The 20,278-nt window shown below is 49.2% G+C and overlaps 4 protein-coding genes across 4 annotated transcripts; 2 read left to right on the top strand and 2 right to left on the bottom strand.

The window, feature by feature from the left end:
• Nucleotides 1–1,603: 1,603 nt before the first annotated feature.
• Nucleotides 1,604–11,214, bottom strand: LOC135810031 (hydroxylysine kinase-like). The gene is made up of 3 exons (XM_065323498.1): nucleotides 10,658–11,214; nucleotides 8,644–8,822; nucleotides 1,604–2,983 (listed from the first exon to the last, which is right to left on the bottom strand). Exons 1-3 carry the CDS (start codon nucleotides 11,118–11,120, stop codon nucleotides 2,348–2,350), a joined length of 1,278 nt encoding a protein of 425 aa, XP_065179570.1. The 5' UTR covers nucleotides 11,121–11,214; the 3' UTR covers nucleotides 1,604–2,347.
• A 94-nt stretch (nucleotides 11,215–11,308) lies between these two features.
• Nucleotides 11,309–13,597, top strand: LOC135810032 (uncharacterized). The gene has a single exon (XM_065323499.1). The coding sequence runs from the start codon at nucleotides 11,699–11,701 to the stop codon at nucleotides 13,034–13,036; it is 1,338 nt and encodes a 445-aa protein (XP_065179571.1). The 5' UTR covers nucleotides 11,309–11,698; the 3' UTR covers nucleotides 13,037–13,597.
• Nucleotides 13,598–14,735: 1,138 nt separating this feature from the next.
• On the bottom strand, nucleotides 14,736–16,767 carry LOC135810034 (uncharacterized). The gene has a single exon (XM_065323500.1). It carries the CDS (start codon nucleotides 16,544–16,546, stop codon nucleotides 15,299–15,301), a length of 1,248 nt encoding a protein of 415 aa, XP_065179572.1. The 5' UTR covers nucleotides 16,547–16,767; the 3' UTR covers nucleotides 14,736–15,298.
• A 233-nt stretch (nucleotides 16,768–17,000) lies between these two features.
• Nucleotides 17,001–20,225, top strand: LOC135810035 (glycogen [starch] synthase-like). Its single transcript, XM_065323501.1, has one exon. The coding sequence runs from the start codon at nucleotides 17,349–17,351 to the stop codon at nucleotides 19,401–19,403; it is 2,055 nt and encodes a 684-aa protein (XP_065179573.1). The 5' UTR covers nucleotides 17,001–17,348; the 3' UTR covers nucleotides 19,404–20,225.
• The last annotated feature ends 53 nt before the right edge of the window (nucleotides 20,226–20,278 follow it).

A 20,278-nucleotide genomic window follows, 5' to 3' on the forward strand; every position in this document is an offset into this window, starting at 1 on the left:
GATGGAATAGACCAATCCCGAAAAGATTGTCTGGGTTCGAAAGGGGGCATGTCAACTGAGAGTACACTGAGTCTGTACAACACATACATGGCACTACCTGATCAGCATGCGGCACAGGACGTGTTTGATAGTTCGCATGTGAATGCGAGGGTAAGTACACGGTTTTCTCGTTAGTTGCATGCAAGAGAGACGATGCGACAGAAAGCAAAGCCCTTTGTAGTTTTCTCTCTCGCACTGGTAATGGTCTGCTGTTGGAGTGGAAATGCTAAGACATAATCCTTGTTTCGCTCTTCTGTGTAGTGTGAAGTGGTCAACGAACATGTAGAGCTCACTTTGATGAAGTAGGCAAGGCTGTGAGCGCTGTGGCTCAAAGCGATAGGCCCTAAATCTTACGAGATATTTCGAGTGCTATTGTTTGTTGCGAGCGCTTCGTCTTCGATGAGTCCTGCCTCTTTCCTGGCAGCTGCCCTCCTATAGGATCAACCACGAAGTGACTGTACTCATCTGCAGCCGATCAATGTTATATATTATTGCACAAGAAGATATCGTTTTCGCCAAACCAGTGCCCCGCCAAAGACCATCACCATGTCACACCGTCGGAACGAGTTCATGATGAGAAACATCATTCGCGCGAGCGTGATGAAGAACTATTTCGAAAGACAACATAGTCTTTACCCCCGGGACGACAACTATGTGCACGTCCTGCAAGGGGAGAATGTCACCAGCGACATCAACGAAGACGACGGCAGTATCTCGGAAACCTGGAGTCAGCGGAGGTCGTCAAGCTCCTCCGCGACCCGGTACATGTACAGTATAGGTGACATGTCGACACGAGCGTGCGGAAACACAGCATACACTGTAGTAATGTTGCGAGAGTTTGCGGAAGGAGTCCAAGTCGGGAAATCCATCAGCTCCAAAAGCTACCTGTAGGTGGGCGATGAGACTCCAGCTTCAGACTACAACAGTCAGGACTTGTAAATAGTTGAACTTTGTGGAGCAGCAGATCGAGAAGTAATAGTTAGCTGAAATCGTAGCTGTTGTAGTATGTCGGCGCTATGTAGCTTGCATTTTTACGGAGAGTCGATCGCCACGCGAATGTTTCTCTCCTCACCGAGAGCTATCTGGCCTCCAAACTCCGTCAGGGTCTGCCTAAGGTACCGAAGGTCCTTTGACTAGCTGCTGGCAGGACTCCATCAAATCCTTTAGCTTCAGCTCGGCGAGCAAAAGTCTCTCTCTCCTCCGCCATGAGCTGACACACACAAACTGAATACAAAACGATGCACTTCACACGTGCTGGCTTGCACGCGTGCCCCCTTTCACGAACCCAGACAATCTTTTCGGGATTGGTCTATTGCAACAACAAATCTGGTGGGTTTCAAGGCAGGAAATCCAATACCCAGGAATCGAACAAAAAGGAAAAACAAAAGCTGAAATTATATTTCCAAACATTTCGGAGTAAACTTAAAAGCAGGTCTCAGTCCAGGGACACAAAGCAAAGTGCTTTTCCCATCATCTACTTTGAAGTAGGCACTAGGTGAAAGGCAACACAACGGGCACTTATGACTTGTTGGCCAGCAAACGCCATGCGGGTGGAAACATGACGTCGATGGTGCTCGCAGGCAGTTGTATTAAACAGTGGTGTGTAGCAAAAAAATCACGGTTCGTGTCAGACTCGGCTGGAGGCCACGTTTTGCGCATCCGTAGGAACACCACCAACCTCTATGGATCATAGAGTTTGTAACAAAACCGGGGGGGGGGGGGGGGGGGGCACTTGCTGAAAGAAAGAAATAACAAGCCAGGGTTGCAATGCCATCACTGGCATCAGTGCAAAAGTTAGATTACACCCTGGCTGCTCACGCACGAGGCATAACTCAAGCTGAACCTGTTCTTCACCGGCCAATATCGCTGCAGCTCCTCCAAGATGCGTACTTCGCACAGCAGCTGGTGATGGGAGGTACTCAGCAAGCCGAAGATAAACACGACGTGTATGTCTGCTCATACACGGAACACAGCTGAAGTCGAGCATGTGCCTTTTAGTGGTGAATATCCCTGCACCCACGTCATGCCATGACGTACATGTACACAGGTGTAGACGTAGGTGTACAGGAGTGTATGTGTGCTGAAAGCCACACACAATACACACACAATACACACACAATACACACACAATACACACACAATACACACACAATACACACACAATACACACACAATACACACACCGCAACTCACTGACCGCACCATATGCCTTGTGATCGGCCAGCGCTTGAACATCGCCGGATCAGCTCCTTCGTTACGCGTCCTCTGGCACTGAGACGTACACCTTCCATTGCACACACACACACTGCTATAACTGATCATCGGCAGGAGCTTCGACATCACCAAACCAGCTAGACAGCACGTCCTCTGGCGAGGCGGCGAACAGCTTTGGCAAACCTCTGGCCACTAGTCGAGCACTAGCCAGAATGTACTCGTTGTCGGGGTCATCGGCAAACGCCTGATAGCCAAACGCGGCGGTTTGCACTTGGCGTGTCATCATCCACAAGTGCAGCGACTCACGCTCAGCCTTGTTCAGGGAACGCTTGGCACAGTAGCTCCTCACAATCGGTGCTACGGCGTCAACCAGGGACTCCTCACCGTCTATCATTAGCAGTGACAAATAGGCCATGGCGGTGCCCAGATCGACCACGTACGGGCCGAAGATTGTGTCGGACGTGTCAATAATGCCAAACACTTCATCAGGCCGGCTCGGATCCACAATGATGTTTGACTCGTTGAGGTCTCCATGCACAACACCCTGTGGCATGGATGACAAGTTTGGTAAGAGCTCTTGCTCATAGCGTTCCAGCACACGCTCCACTATATTGCGCAGCTCTAGGTCCGGTATGAAAGGAATACCCGGGCGACAGTTAGAAGCCTCGACGGTTGACCACCTCAGTCGACGCTCTCGAATTGCTGCCTCCGTCGACGAACCTTCCAGCTCCTAAAGAAACCCAAGAAGAGAAAATCAAAACAATACCACAATGATCAACCGAACATAGACTATAGTATTGAGGATAGTCAAAAGACTCAAAACAATTTAAAACATTCAACACTATTGACCGTCTAATGGAAATCGACTGCACGTGCCATTGCACCATATGGGACACACACACGCACACACACACACACACACACACACACACACACACACACACACACACACACACACACACACACGCGCGCGCATGCACACACACACACACACACACACACACACACACACACACACACACACACTGGTTTGGCGAGACTGACTGACAGCAGTGCAGGGGCAAGCCACTGAGACTCAAGGACATACAATGACTATGTACAGCACTGTCAGTGGCCAGTAACCAGAATGACCACCAAGTGCTGTGCCAGCTGCCTATCTGCTGACACATGCCAAAAAATGACGTTCATGGGCCAGAGGAGCAGAATTTTTCTGGGCCTACATGTGGACATGTAGTCTGTAGAGTTCAGCTACATTCAAGCCAGGTCATAGTATACAGCCTGCTTACAGGGCAGTGCACACTCTAGTACTCTAGGCTAAGCTGGCGATAAAACATTCGTGGAGGAATGAAAAATCAGTTTTGCCAAATAAATCTAACAGGCGTGGCGTTCTTCACTCGCCAGTACTGGTATCAAGAGTACTTATGTACTCTTGCTGGTATCAAGAGTACTCTTGCTGGTATGTACAGAGACTTTGTCTTTGAGTTTCCAGTGTTCTGTGTTGGTGTATCTACTGGACAGATTGAAGTCAGGGTGTTGTGTGTGTGCAGTTGTGTTGATAGTTAGCCATGTCCAGACCAGAGTGTGGGTCTTGTAGAAGTAGTAGCAAGCATGGCAAGCTGCTGAAGTGTCTGCACGCGTTGTGTGTGGAGTGTTTGGAAAAACACATCAGTGGCAAGGGCTCTGTGGGTTGTCCTGAATGTGGAACAACCACTCCACCACCACAGGGAGGTGTGCCCTTGCTGCAGTACCTGCCAGACAGTGATGTGTCTAGTGATGGGGTTGGAGAGGCGGTAGCTGCTGCTAGTGCTGGACCTAAACAACTGTGTGATGATTGTGCTGAGGATACAGCAGCGGTGACTGTCTGTACGGATTGCAGTGACAGTTTCTGTGCCACGCACGCAGAGCTTCACCCAACTTTCCGCCGCACTTACAAACACAATGTCGTGCCACTCAGTGAGGCTGAAGGACATACAGGTGATAGAACATCAGCCAGCCAGCACAAATGCGCATTCCACCCCTCGTTTGTACAGTGTTCGTATTGCTTGAGTTGTGAGCAGCTAGTGTGTAAGCAATGTCTAAGCAGTGGCGGTCATGTCACTCACAATGTGCAGACTATCACCGATGCATCTTCTAGCATTCGTCAGTCCTTGAAATCCAAGCTGACCAGCACGTCACATGGAAGTGGCAGCGTTTTTGACGAGTGTATCAAGAAGTCTGAAGCGGCACTTAGTGGACTCCGTGATGAGACTGAAGGCGTGTCCTCCCGGATCAATGACGTTTTTGGTGGTCTGAAGAAAGCCATTGAGAAACGTCAGCAGAAGCTTCTGGATGAGGTGGATCAATTGCAGCTGTCACATCTTCTTCCTCTTGAAGAGCAGAACCGGCAGGTACTTGCTGGTGCATCGTATAGCAAGAAAGTTCAACATCTGGCAGAGAACTGCAATGAAGATGTGAATTTCTTGAAGATGAGTGGATGGCTGGAGGAAGCAGCAAAGAATGCTGTGAGTGCATCCGAGAGGGATGTGACGGTGTTTGCTCCGAGAACTCTATTGTTTTCACCATACCATGTCGAGGAGCTCACCGCAGCCATTGCCAGAACTGGCGTGGTGATTGACACTGGTATGCTGTCATCGGAGAAGAGTAGCATGACTACTGCAGCCAGGGTTGTGGAGGGAGACGACCTTACCGTGATCATTGAGCCAAGGAATGGCCACGGTGATAGTCTGGCTGTGACGGAGGCACATTTGTCTGTTGTTCACGTTGCAGTGACATCTGCGGACGACACCACCGACACCATTCAGCCTGTGCTGATGCCCGACAGTAGTCATAATGAAAGCACTGATATGACTGCAACTTACAAGACGACCGGAAAGAAGGGTTCAGTGCAGGTATCAGCCATGATTGGAGATAACCATGTAGCTGGAAGTCCTGCAACGGTTACCATTGTGGATCCAGTTCAGTTCGATCCCAGCCAATGTCATGCTGATCTCGTACTGTCGAACAACAACCGAACCGTTACTCATGGAGCTGCTACTAACAACTGGAGGTCAGTATGTGGCCTGAGGAAACTGAGTAGCGGCAAACACGAGATAACGCTCCGTCTTGATCGCATGCCTTCTGGTAGCAGGTACCACATGTTCTTCTTGTGTAATGCCCAACATCCACAACTAAGCCCGTATCAAGAGGGTAAGACCACGTCGTTTGGATGGTACAGCAACAACACCGGTATTGGTGGTAGTAGCTGGACAGGCAGTGCACTGGGCCAGCCGTGGCAAGCCGGTGACATAATTCACATGTCATTGGATTGTGACAATCACACGTTAGTCGGTCGTCACGAGCGCACTGGAGCAACCGAGACACTGACCAACGTGACAGGTGAACTCTACCTCTACATCAGCCTGTGTTGCAGGGGGGACCAAGTTACTATTTTGTGAAGCTTCAATCATCTTGATTCACAAGAACACAGTGATGTGTGTGTGTGTGTGTGTTTGCGTGTGTGTGTGTGTGTGCGTGTGTGGTGTGTGTGTGTGTGTGTGTGTGTGTGTGTGTGCATGTGTGTGTGTGTGTGTGTGTGTGTGTGTGTGTGTGTGTGTGTGTGTGTGTGTGTGTGTGTGTGTGTGTGTGTGTGTGTGTGTCACAAGTGCGACCGTGGCCATCGAGCAACCAAGTCTGACAGAGCATCATATGGTGTCCGCTGTTCTCGCTGCAGCCGTCAGTTCCGTCGACAGAGTGACCTGAGTCGTCATCTCCGTGTCTGCTCCTGACAATGACTCTGGCTCCTTTCGGAGTGGTGTGGCCATTGTGGCAATCAATCTACAGTAGTAGAAGTGGTAGTGTGTATGTGTGTGGTGTGTGGTGTGTGGTGTGTGCGTGTGTGTGTGTGTGTGTGTGTGTGTGTGTGTGTGGTGTGTGCGTGTGTGCGCACGCGCGCGTGCGTGTGTGTGCGAGTGTGTGTGTGTAGGCCAGCCGGAACCGATCCGGTTGTTCAGGTCGTAACCGGACCAACGTTTTGGCCACCAACACATGTATACTGCTGAGGAGGTTATCTGTGTCCAGCATATCTGTGTCCGGCATATCTGTGCCCGGCATACCATACACGAAGTATGAAAGGCTTCCGTATAGCCGGACCAATAAAAACTGCTTCAGGCGGTCCTGGTCTGCACACATATTTTTTTGTTTCCTTGTCTGTATATACATGTATACATGCATAAGGGAGGGGATCATTGCTGTATGCTGTATTTCTTTTCACTTTTTTCATTTTTTTTGTGCATATGTTTAATGTCTGCACCTTTTTTTTTTATAAAGCACTCAGGAGTCAGCAACCCGATTATCAGTTCTCAAACTGGGCAATGTTACCAGTGATCCTAGTGTGTTTTGCGACGCCCCGTGAGTGTCCCTATGCTAGTACGCAGGGGTGTTTCCTGTATTTTCCTTGCTTCTGTTTCCTTCTCTGTTTGCTTCCGTGTCTATTCCTGCTGCAGTCGGCTTCAAAGAGCTATGGCAGTAATTTTCTCTATGTGTGATTGTGCTGGAATACTCCATCTCTGCAGTAGTGCTTTTGTACTTGCATGAATCTGTAGCCTTACACAGTGTGTAGTATGTCACGCATGACCGCATGACTAAAACCAGTGTGCATTGATACCCTTTGCCGCTGGCTCCAGTACGGTGGGTCAGTTTTCGCACTCCTTTGTTATTCCCGCACCTGTCACTGCACTGCCCTTCCTCCGTGACCCGGAGCTGTTGCGAGCGCTCATGTTTCCTTTGCGTCTCCTTCGGAGCGCTTTCCTGCTCTCCGTGTCTCTTTGCATCGCTGCACTTTGGCTGGCGCTGTTTGCAAGCAGTTCTTTTATATTCACAGGTTCCGTGCTTTATTCGGGAGATGTAGAGTTAGACCTACGAGAGGTTGAGTGAGTTTAGAGTTTGCCCGCGCTGCTTGTAATTGTTGTTTCGCAGCTCAGAGTTTTGCTTGTATTTTCAGAGTTTCGTGGTTCACAGATGTCCCTCGTTCTTCACAGTATATCAGTTTGTTCTCAACAGTGAGATTCAGTACCAGAGTGTAACAGTGATAATCAATGAGCTATACACTACCACCGACTGTTGTTGCTACCACTATGGTTAATGGTGTGTTTTTTCCGTACTTGTGTGTGCACTGACTGGTGGACAAACAGGAATTGCAGAAGACAATGACGAGAAAGAGGGAAGAGGTCTTGCATGCTGATCGTGAAACTTACACCAACCTCCCTCCCCAGACCGGATGGTGTAGCATTCAGCAAGCAGCCCGTACACCAAGGAACATCATAGTTATACACATCAAACTAATAGCGGATGGCTGAAATACAGAAAGAGATGATTCGCACATGCTCTAGTGACCAGCATATGGCATGAGGAAATGGAGTAGTGGCAAGTATGAGATCACCTTGATGGCATCATTGCTGGTTAAGTTCTCCATAAGAACATAATAGTATTCACGGTGTTCTTCTTGTAATGCCCAAATTTCTATGACTGGACAAGTGTCAATGTGGATACATGTAGTATGATTACAGCAGCCACACTGGTAGCTGGACAGATAGTGCACTGGGAGAGCAATGGTAAACAATGAAAGACCACTTCAAAAGATGTGTGGTGTGTGCCAAGCTAAAGAGTAGCGATCAGTTCTTTGGCCTTCCAAGCGGTTGACTGGTACTATCCCAGCAGGAGCTATGTTGTCTTCTGCTATAGCTTCACTATCGTCTAACGCCTAAGATATGGGTGTGTGGATGTGCTCATAATGCTATATCAGATCCACTGTGATTTAACCACCCACACTAGAAGCAAGTATTACCTTTGCTGGGGGCAGCGGTAAATGCAGTTGGATCTCGGGACAGATACCCTAATGCCGTCAGTCCTTTTTCTAAACCCTATTCTCGCCCATTTACTGAGGTGTGGTGAGCCCACAAGTGGGATCATTTCCAAGCCCACCCAGATTTTGGGGATTTGAGGGGGCGTCGGCCATTGTGCGGAGAGAATAACGAGTAATCTTTCCAAGATTCCTTTCGAATCTCTTTCCCCCCTCCCGGGGAGACCAACGTGACCAATTTCGAGAGTGAGCAAGTACAAGTACAAGCATGTGTGTGCGTGTGTGTGTGTGTGTACGCCCATGGTGTATGAGTATGTTTGAATGCATTTGTTGCTCTCCCTCTCTGCCTCCCCCCCCCCATCCCTCCCTCTCTCTCTCTCTCTCTCTCTCTCTCTCTCTCTCTCTCTCTCTCTCTCTCTCTGCCTCTCTCTCTCTGCCTCTCCATCCCGACACACATGTGACATTGCCATAACCCACATACAAACAACTACATACCAGCACATGTACATTGTCGACAAGAAACACATCTGCAACAAGTGCAGGGTCGTACTTACACTCAAGCAGGCATGCATGTCGGCTATGTAGCTGCCGATGTGACACAGTAAGTCATGACTTGGCCGCTGACACAACGATGCCATGGCCACGCCGGGCACAAATCCCCACAGCGCCACGGCGTGATGCTGCGGCTTGTCATGCAGGTCGTGTGGAAGATCAACGTAACAGAACAGCGTGCCTACAAACACCAGTAAGTAGAAGCAAGGCAATGTCGACATAAGTGCAACTGTCATGCACAGTGAGAACAGATTAGAGTATATACTTAATATCACGTCAATTTGTTCGTAGCAGGCCGTTATTTATGGTGAAATCCAGATACAGTGCTAGTAACTGCGTACAGTGGGATATAAATCCAGAAAGTACTAGTGCAGTGGGACTTTCCGTAATAGACACCTTTGAACAAGGGACACATCTGAACCAGGGATGCCTTGGACGAGGGGCACCTCTGAACAAAGGATACCTTTGAACCAGAGGCACCTCTCAAGAAAGGACACCTCCACGTCCAGGGCATGTTTTGGTCAGTCTCAACATATCCCAGTCAAGTTGTGATTCACTCCGGAGTCAGGACACCTCTCCAGATAGATACATGTCTGGTCCCAAGGGAGTCCATAATCCACAGGTTGAATTGCAACACCCACCCTACATGGGTAGATACGCTTGGCACGGCATTGCACAGTCACATCATGCAGCGTGTACTGAAGCAGCAGTGTGAGGATCCTTCAGCTGTGCGGTACCCGTACTGTCGAGTATCGCACGAGCCAAATTCACGCTAGCTAAAACTCAAGTTGACAGCGAGCAAATATTACTTTATCAGCTGTCCTGTAAACTAACATCACTTCTCCACAGCCCTGCATACCACAGAGTGGGCAGCTAAAGAAGGATTGCATACATTTTACAGCACTGACTCTTCAAAGTACTGTACAAGAGCAACAATCTACTGCAGCGAAACTTCAGTACCAACTACAACGCACCCTGAACATGGCACACGTTTCTTTTTGCATTGGACGTGTAAGTACTGATATGTCCAATGCAAAAAGAATCTTTTCCAGTCGTTTGGCCTCGAATTGACTCTTGAGAGTGCCTTGGCCATACCGTAACGATTTGTAATGATTATTTTGTATACCCCTTGGAGGCACACTATAGACTGGCTTGAACTGTCTGTGTCATGTGACTATACTTGCCTAGCAACTAGCAAGTGGTCATGGCACGTGGACAGTGGAACCAACATGGCCGACATCGAGTGTCTCTTGCTATAGACGCAGGGATTTGGTGGAGTTGAAACCAATGGCTGCCCTGCATAGTCATGTGGTGGATGTGCAGCATCTCTATACCGAAGTTTCATTATACATGTACCTACAATTGTACTGTCGTGGACATGGAAATCCGGTCGCACGTCTAGCGGCCCCAGGGCGCTGGCCATGCAGCCGTGGGTAAGCAACACATGCATGACCTGATGACAGTATGCGCTGCAGCGCGCTGGTTGCATCGGATCAACGTGCACTGTTCTGTAAGCGCTGAGGGTGCCAGCCCCGGTCAATCGACTGGATTTCTATGTCCACGACAGCAGATACTACGTATCCGCTGTTCACCTGGGCACAGACTTGGTCCGTATGATTGTACAGTCAGCTCTGGAAGTGCGCATTTGCAGAAAGTGTGCGTGCACACGCGCACGCACGTATGAAGTGTACGTGTGTGCACGCATGTATGAAGTGCATGTGTGTGTGTGTGTGTGTGTGTGTGTGTGTGTGTGTGTGTGTGTGTGTGTGTGTGGTGTGTGTGTGTGTGGTGTGTGGTGTGTGTGTGTGTGTGTGTGTGTGTGTGTGTGTGTGTGTGTGTGTGTGTGCCCACATGTGTGTGGTGTGTCTGTGTGTGCGTGTGTGTTCAGCTTGGTATGTCTAACATAGCTGTTCACTATCATCGCTTCCGCGATGGGCAGGTCTGAGGTCTGAGGTGCATGTCAGAGCCAGATACATGTTTGAGGAGGACCTACTGTCCTACTGTGTCAACACGCACCTTGTCTTGAGCTCATCGGCACAGGACATCGAAATCCATGATTCCCTAAATGAACCAGCAGCTTCGCATGTGCATCCAGGAAAGGGCGGCTACACGAAAACTGCGAATGTAACACTTTCAGCACACAGTCAGTTGTCTGCTCAGACTCTTCTAATTTGAGTTTCATGTGAAAATTCCTGTCATCGTAGCTGGGTAGTTCCCGAACAATAACGACGTCCTCGCTGTCAGACACAGGAAACAATTCCTTCAGCAATGAAAGGGCTAGTTTTTGATCTACCATTGGGCGTGGAGACGCCCCTATATTGCTATCACACATCCTGGCAAATCCAATCGAACAAACCTGGTCTAATTTTCGACACAAACTTTGAATGAATCTAAACATTAAAATTATTCTAGGAAATGCTGAGAGGGTCGGAGAAAATCCAGGTGACCTGTCGACCACCGCGCTGACACAAGAATGCATGCAATATTAGTAGTGGCTGATTGAATAAGACCAACACTGGTCTTCTTCCACATTTGCAACCTCGACACGAAACTGCTCGTATGTCCTCATATCAGATAATAATAATTATTATAAATCTTTCAAAGAAATGCAGCATGCATGCGGCCAAAACGGCGTCAGAGACGCCAAACCTCAGCTACCATGTGTGCTGACATGCGAAAGTCAAACACAATTCTGAATGACTGAAACCAAAAATTAGAACAGTCTTTCTTCGACTCAACTCTACGATCTACGAGTCGAGTAGATCTACAAGCAAAGTGACCATTTAGATTTACCATGATTTGGAGTCTTGAGAGTGGTAGTCTACCACTACGAACCACATGTGCCTCTCACAAGACTCAGGCCAAAATGTAACCTCCCAAATAAATAAATAAACGATCTGCAGACAAAACAGAAAAATGATAATGTCAAATCTGCAGGCATATACATGCAGTGTCGGTTGGTGTCATCGATATTCGAAAACGCTCAAGACATGCATTTTTCTTCAGGCTTTCCCAGCGTCGAGCTGTCCTGAACTACAGTAGTTGACAGCCTCATAAATGTCCTTTACTTCCATATCTTCCAGGCGTTGTTGGCGTCGATTGAAAATAACTGCAGTGCTCAGTAGAAGAATAGGATCTGGAACCTGTCTAAACATGGCTGAAACCCCAAGCAGAAAAGTGGCGAAAGGAATAGACTCGATCGTGATCACTAGTGGTATCAAGGGTGCCAACGTTGAGCCAACCACTGCAGAAGTAACGAGGAACGCCTTTATGATGGCAGGCTGCTGCTCTGCCTTCGCTGGCGTTTGCAATCAGCATGGTGGACCATTTGGAGCAACGGTCACCAAAGACAACCAGATAGTTTCATGCATGCACAACACTGTCCTGCAGGACGAGAACCCAACGCGACACGGTGAGATGAACGCCATCCGACAAGCCTGTGCCAATCTGCGCTCCGCAGATCTGACTGGATGTGATATGTACACTACCTGTGAGCCATGTCCGATGTGCTGGGGTGCTATCCAGCGCTCAGGCATTCGTGATATGTACATCGGCGTGGACCGTTACTTGGCCGCCGAGTTTGGCTTCAACGACAAAGCTTACTACGATGAGATCGCGCTCTTGCACAACACACTGAATAGCAAGGAGCAGGCGCAACCGGTCGTGTCTAATTTTCTAACAGTCCGTATTGGCAATCCTCTGAAAGCACTTGTTCAAGACAAGCTTCTTGGACGTGGTGATGCTACAATTGGCGGCAGTGTTGGTGATTTATCTTGGCTTACTGTTTCGCGACGAGACCAAAGTAGCACAAGTACCGATGGCGATGCAGAAGCTGAGTGTAGTGCAGGTGTTGATGAGCGTTTCTCAACAGAACAACATGCGAAATTCAGTGAGCAGCTCGTCAGCTACGCAAGTGAGATGATAGCTAAGCATGGGTCTGGTGCACAGCCTGATGGTCACGAGGCATGCATACTAGTGGACACACAGACTGCCAAAGTTATCGCCTGTGGTTCTACGTTGACGGCAAACCGCGAGGATGCGTCCAGTGGCTTTGTCACGTCTGTCGTCGAGGAAGCCTGCCGTGCCCTGAGCACGCGCGTCCTGGACCAGTGCATCGTGTATTGCACCGTGGAGCCGGACCCCATGAATTTCTGCTCGCTGCTGTGGGCCAGTGTGCCAGTGTTACACATTGGCCTGTCGCAGAGCAACGTGGACGCACAGCGAAGCCGTTCACCCGCATCTCGCCAGGGCGAGCGCTCGCACCAGATCTTTGAGCATTTCTTCGAGCGTGAGGAACGCAAGAAGCACGAGAAGCCTGGTACAGGCTCGGTGATGAGGGAGGAATGTGCTAACGTGTTCCGCAAGTGGCAGCACTTGAATGGCCTGATCTACTAAATACATGTACCGACTACACAACAACAATGACACGGTACCCAGGCTTGCCTGCTGATCACACTCATACCTATTTTCAATGGTCCAATATAGTGACCTGTGCAAAGATATGCTCCAGTGTTGCTGTACATCATCGCGCTTGTAGCTCAACGATACAATATCTTCGTATCACCTATTTTATTTTCACGCTGTTCGGCTTATTTTTCTTACAGCCTTTATTTTTATTTTGGTATCAATGCAGAAGTCCTCGTAGAACCTTTTCTAGATTATACCTTTCCAACTGCAGCCTCATGTCGAACACTTCTAACAGGAGAACACCGTGATGTTTTAGGTTAGTTTCAGTTCACAATCATTTTGTGTCGTAACGATTTCTGAAATTGTGTATCAGCCAAAAATACCTTTCATCCCCAATTATTTCCCGACAATAGCCCTGCATTTTGGCTCGTTTTTTTGTAGCCTCGCACCGACCATTTCTAGCAAAAGAACGCAATGTTTTATTATTGATTTTATAGCTTCAGTCCAAAATCATTTCATTTTGTAAAAATTATTAAAACTGCATATCAATTCTGAGGGTGCGTTCTTATCTTCTACTGGTTCTTGGGAAGATGAAGAGCCGGGAAGAATATAAAACAGATGTTGATGTTGTCCCGAGCGCAAAACGCGAAACGGGCCAGGTCGTTGATAGACATGCATGAGCATGTACTAGACAAACATGTGTATCTTGTAAAGCATGTAGTCCGCATCCAGAGAGCCATTGACATGGTAGCTCCAAGTTTCAACTATATCTTCGAAGTTCGGAGAGCTTTGGAAATTTCTCCCAGGCTTCCCAGAGGATATAATAACACTTCTCAAAATAATTTGTTCAGTCTTGAACACTTGCGAGAGGATTTATGAACGCACCCGAGGCTACAAATGTAGGTACCCGTGATGAGATCATGGTTCCTGTTGGTCGAAATATTCTAGGAGCAGTTTGTACATGCACTCACAAGCAGGGGGTTGTAAAATACCCCCCCCCCCCTTGCTTACAAGTCGCAATAGAGGTTGTGCGATCGCATCATCAGTTGAGATGCTTTGGCAAAGTTGCGGCACATGCAGCCATACAGCCATGCATTAGCTAAAGCAAATCCACAACTCACACTGTACACACACAGCCTACTGTAAGACCAGACATTTTAACGTCAATTAAAGTTAACGATCACTAGATTTTTGTGGGTTAGCGAGGTGAAACTCTAACGAATTCCGTCTCAAAACCGGTAAATGACTGTACAGGTCCACATCGTTTTGTACATAACGAACTCAAATGTCAACGACTGAGTTGTCTAAATTCCTTAAATCGTTATAATTAAATGTTTGTTTTAACATTACTGGTCTTACAGTAATCAGTATAATATCAAGAGTACATAACCCCCCCCCCCCCCCCCCCCAGAGTGTGCAACGCATGATCTAGCTCTGCATAGGGTCTTGGTCGAGCGTAATCGGATCGTCTGATGTCATGCGTACACTCCACACCAGCACAAGGCCGGTCTCGAGGCAGGGCACCGTTGTTTTGATCCGAGAGTACCCGCGACTCCCCGGGTTCCCCTAAGATGTGTACGGTATTATGACGCAAAGATCCGATTACGCTCGACCAAGACCCTATGCAGAGCTGGATCAGGCGTTGCATACTCTGGGGGGTTATGTACTCTTGGTGATATCAGTCACATACAGTGCAGTGAGCCAGGAACACAGCCACAGCACTCCGTGTGCACACATGAACATGTTAGCCCAGGCACAGACATCGTGTAAGTATCAAGGCACGAGAAAATGGGGAAACCTTGGAGGACACTGCGGTGTTTGGTCATGACTAAGAACTTTGATTCAACAAAGCAAATCAAGAAGAAGAGTCAGTAGCTGTCTCCAAAACCAACATTGAGCGAGACCACTCAGCTACTTGTCATTTTCTAAAACTATCATTAGTTAGCAATAATAAGCAAGTTTTTCACAAACAGCACGAATCGACATTATAATTAAAGTGTACGACAGGTCCCTTCGACCTACAGGCTCTCTCCTTCCGCCGTGGTCCAGCAGTCAAGAGAGCGGACATTCCGAGTGCACTATGGAGTAGCCGGCAACAGTCACACACCGGGATGGGTGACCAGATGTGTACAGGATCAGTTGACGCCTTGCCTCAAATGGACGTTTCAGCATACCCGCACATACCCTATCACTCATACCAGGTAGCACTTCTGCAGGCTTTTTCAAGTCACTGTTAGAATTTTCTTCCCTTTAGAACAGCTGTCCAAAGCCGCCGACATTTTCGAACAGGCGAAATAGATCCGCACACTCATCTCGCAAGACTACACGGTCAACCGCGCCTGGTTGCTCTTGCTTCTTACGTTCCTCACGTTTGAAAAACTTCTCAAAGATCCGGTGCGTGCGTTCGCCATCCTGAGATCCTGGTGTGCGGTTTCGATATGCATCCACGTCACCCTGTGGCAAGCCAATGTACAAGAACGGTACCTTTGCCCACAGCAACGAGCAAAAATTCATTGGATCCGGCTCAACTGTGCAGTACGCGATGCACTCCGTTAGGAACTGAGTCTTGAACTCGCTGGTGGCTTGCTCGACGGCTGCTGTGACAAAGCCACCGGATGCATCCTCGTGGCCCGCCGTCAACGCAGAACCACGGCCGACGACTCCTCCAGTCTGTGTGTCCACTAGTATGCATGCCTCGTGACCATCAGGCTGTGCACCAGACCCATGCTTAGCTATCATCTCGCGTGCATAGCTGACGAGCTGCTCACTGAATTCGGCATGCTGTTCAGCCGAGATACGCTGGTCAGCTATGCTAGGACTACGTTTAGCTTGTGGACTGCCATCCTGTGTTGTGTCCGCTTGCAAGACAGTCAGCCAAGCAGAGTCACCCCCGTCACCGCTCGTAGTGCTATCACCTCCGAGTAGCTGGTCTTGAACAAGTGCTTTCAGAGGATTGCCAACCCGGACGGTTAGAAAGTTAGACACAACCGGTTGTGCCTGCTCCTTGCTATTCAGCGCGTTGTGTAAGAGCGCGATCTCGTCGTAGTAAGCTTTATCGCTGAAACTAAACTCTGCGGCCAGGTAACGGTCCACGCCGATGTACATATCGCGAATGCCTGAGCGTTGGATAGCACCCCAGCACATCGGACATGGCTCACAGGTAGTGTACATATCACATCCACTCAGGTCAGCTGAGCGCAGATTGGCACAGGCTTGTCGGATGGCGCACATTTCACCATGTCGCGTTGGGTTATGGTCGCGGAACACGGTGTTATGGCTGCACGACACGATTTGGTTGTCCTTGATTACTGTAGCGCCAAATGGCCCGCCGATTTTATTCACGACTCCGGAGAAAGCAGAACAAGCGCCCGCCATCATAAACGCGTTGCGTGCTATGTCCGTACGAGTAGGGTCAGCATCCTTGCTGCCACCAGTTACCACAACCGAGTGAATTCCCTTGGCAAAGTTACTGCTGCTGCTGCTGCTTCGTTCAGCCATTTTCACGAACGTTTCTCTCGGACTCCAGATTCCTCCTTCGTAATGACTGTGCGCTGCACTCGGTATCCGCCTCCACCAAGTTTATAAGAGAAGCTTGATCTGTCAGCTCGTCCAATGAAAATGTCAAAAGATCTCCAGACAGGAGAGGTGCCATGGCTCGAGAAAGGAGGGTCGAAGAAAGCTGAAAAAGACTGACATCTGTTTGGCAGAAAGGTAAGTTTCGCTTGTAAAATCACAAGCCGCTACTGCCTTTTTTGCATTATTAATTTTTTTATTTGAATGAAAAGCTGAAAATCACACCTTTGCGCGAATTCGGCCGGTCCGCGAGATTCGGCGGCGCACCGCGCGCGCACAACTCGATCGTAGATTCTACGCCAGCGCCGGGTTGGCCGCGCTCCGGCTCCGTTCCCGTCGTCGACCATGCCAGAGTTTGCTTGCTTTGATTTTGAAAGCCTGCCTCTCTGTTGACTTTCCAACACTGGAATTGAGTGGAAAGGAGGAAGCCTTGAGTGGCCCATTGACATTTTGTTTTGTTGAGTAGTGAAAAGTGGCGAAGCGCCAGTGTAGGCAGTGTATGTAACTTGTAGCCTATCGTACTGCTGCACGTCTTTGTGAGAATGGTGTTCTGGAGACAACTACTTTGTAGATTTGTCAAGTAAATTTGTGGGTGAAATGTGGAGTTTCTTTCGTTGATTTTAGCCTAGTAGTTTGACCTTTCCACGATCAGAGCAGCTTTGTTAGTATCGTATTCCACTGTGCGGTAGACCTAATTTATTCTCGGCTGCTTTTGTATGGTGTTACAATGGCCAGTAGGTTAAGCAGAAATTTTAGGTACGAGGATTACGATGCTGATGAAGGACTATGGATCGACAACCAGTTTACATTCGAAGTGGCATGGGAGGTGGCGAACAAAGTCGGTGGCATTTACACGGTCATCAAGAGCAAGGCCATGTACAGTGTAGAAACGATGGGCAATGACTATTGCCTACTTGGCCCGTATGTAGAGCGAAACGTACGCACTGAGATGGATATTATCGAGGAGATTCCCAACCTGGCATTGCGAGATACCATTCAGGAGTTACGTGACAATGGTATCCATGTTGTCTATGGTCGATGGTTGATAGAAGGGTACCCCAAAGCTGTGCTGTTTGACCTGGAAAGTACGCGATGGCGTGTTGACGGTGCGAAAGCAGATTTCTGGAATGCGACGCACATTGGCGTTCCTGCCGACCCGGAAGCCGAGAACGCAATCCTGTTTGGCCACATCGTCGCTTGGTTCATTGGCTCCTTCCGTGCTAGGTGTGCGGCCAGCACACTCGTCGTCAGCCACTTCCACGAGTGGCAGGCCGGCGCGGGGCTGATTCTGCTGCGTACGCGTCACGTTGACGTGGCAACGGTGTTCACGACGCATGCCACCCTGCTCGGCCGCTACCTGTGTGCCAGCAACGTGGACTTCTACAACAACCTGAGCAGTTTTGACGTGGACAAGGAAGCTGGAGAGCGTAACATCTATCACCGTTACTGTATGGAGAGGTCGGCATGCCACTGTGCCCACGTCTTCACCACTGTATCAAGAATCACGGCGGATGAAGCAGAGCACTTGCTGAAACGCAAAGCCGATGTCATCGTGCCCAACGGGCTCAACGTGGTGCGCTTCAGCGCCATGCACGAGTTCCAGAATCTCCACGCCAAGAACAAGGAGAAAATCAACGCATTCGTCCAGGGTCACTTCTCCGGCTACTATGATTTCGACCTGGACAAGACCTTGTACTTCTTCAGCGCTGGTCGCTACGAGTTCACGAACAAGGGTGCCGATCTCTACCTGGAGTCTCTGGCGCGTCTCAACCACATGCTGAAAGCATCTGGCAGCGACGTCACCGTTGTAGCATTTCTGATCTTCCCGACGCCAACCAACAACTTCAACGTAGAGTCACTACGCAGCCAGGCATCCACCAAGCAGCTGCGTGACATTGTCCAGGGTTTGCAGGATCGCGTTGGCAGGCGGATATTCGAGTCGGCGCTGGCAGGTAACCTACCGGACAACGGCGATCTGCTGACATCAGAGGATCTGCTCAAGTTGAAGAGGTGTATCTACGAAGCACAGCGACCCAGCCTTCCCGCAGTGGTCACGCATAATGTAATTGCTGATTCCACTGACCCCATCCTGTCGACGATCCGACGCCTGGAGCTGTTCAACAAGCGTGAGGATCGTGTCAAGGTGATCTTTCACCCAGAGTTCCTGAAGTCGACCAATCCACTGATCGGTCTCGACTATGAGGAGTTTGTGCGCGGTTGTCACCTGGGCGTGTTCCCATCGTACTACGAGCCATGGGGCTACACGCCAGCTGAGTGTACTCTGATGGGCATTCCATCCATCACCACCAACCTGTCTGGCTTTGGCTGCTTCATGGCCGAGCACGTGGCCAATCCAGAGATGTATGGTATCTATATCGTGGACCGCCGCCTGCAGGGCTTTGATTCGTCCGTTCTACAGCTGGCGCAGTACATGTACCAGTTCTGCCAGTTCAACCGACGACAACGCATCATCCAGCGTAACCGAACGGAGCGGCTCAGCGACCTGCTGGACTGGAACAGTCTCGGCCGCTACTACCAGCAAGCACGTCGATTGGCCATCGCCGCCATCCGTCCCGGGACGCAGGACTATGAGATTCCGGACCCCGCGGACTACGAGGCACGCTACCCGAAGCCGGCCTCAATCGCCGATCCGCAGGCCTATCAGTCTGATGTGGATGACGTGGACGATGACATGGAGGATCAGGAATTGAGCTCGGTCGCGTCGTCGCGCGCTCGCAGTCCCGAGCCGGAGTCGCCGTCGGATTACAAGGACAAGAAATAGACGTGCCCCATGCGGCTAGCCCCAGGCGGGCGCGTGTCTGCGTTAGATCAGTAGGCCCGTGTACCGGTATCTGCGCCGGTCACATCTCTTACTTTCCTCGTTTCTCTCACCTTCTTTCTTGCTACACATCAGTCTGGTCACCTGCCTGCCCCTACTAGATCAAGTTGACCGTGCTTGCCATCCCATTGCACCAGCATGTATGGCAGCACTGGCCTACAGTTATCCTATGTTTTATATAGATTTTTTGTTTTTATCCAATCTCCAAACCAGTAATGCATGTACCTATGACTCTTCTCTGAAAGGGTGCCACACCAGTTCACCGGTGGTCAGAAGGTTTCATTATGGATTTTAGGCTTTCTTGACCATTTTTATCGATAGTATCATATTCGCTGTCACAATGTATCATGAAATTCATGCTGTGCACATGCAGTCGCAAAAGTACACTATTTTCTGTTGAAGACCCAGCTTTTTTTGTTTGTTTCGAGTTTTTGGTGGACTCCTGCCTCCCACCTGTATTACGGACACTGTGCGTTTTACCGCCGTGAGCATTATAGTTTCACTGGTGTATTGTTGTTGTCATCATCACACGCTCGTGTGTGCTTGAATTCCATGTATCGTGTATACATTTTGTCTCGTTGCTACCAATTATTTAGAAGCATGTCAATTGCTATGAAAGGTTGGTTTCCGAATTTTAAATTATTTTCACTGCGTCGTGTATCACCAGCGCAGCGTGAGTGGTGTTTGTCTGCATACTGTTCATCATGTTGTCTTATTTCAACTCTTTGTTAGAAATCTGTGATTTACACTACCGGTATTTGTGAACATGCACATCAAGTGATGATTTCAGGTACGAGCGTACAATACAAGACTGAAAC

Source organism: Sycon ciliatum, chromosome 2 (assembly GCF_964019385.1).
Source record: "Sycon ciliatum chromosome 2, ocSycCili1.1, whole genome shotgun sequence".
In the NCBI taxonomy this organism is placed as follows: Eukaryota; Metazoa; Porifera; class Calcarea; order Leucosolenida; family Sycettidae; genus Sycon; species Sycon ciliatum.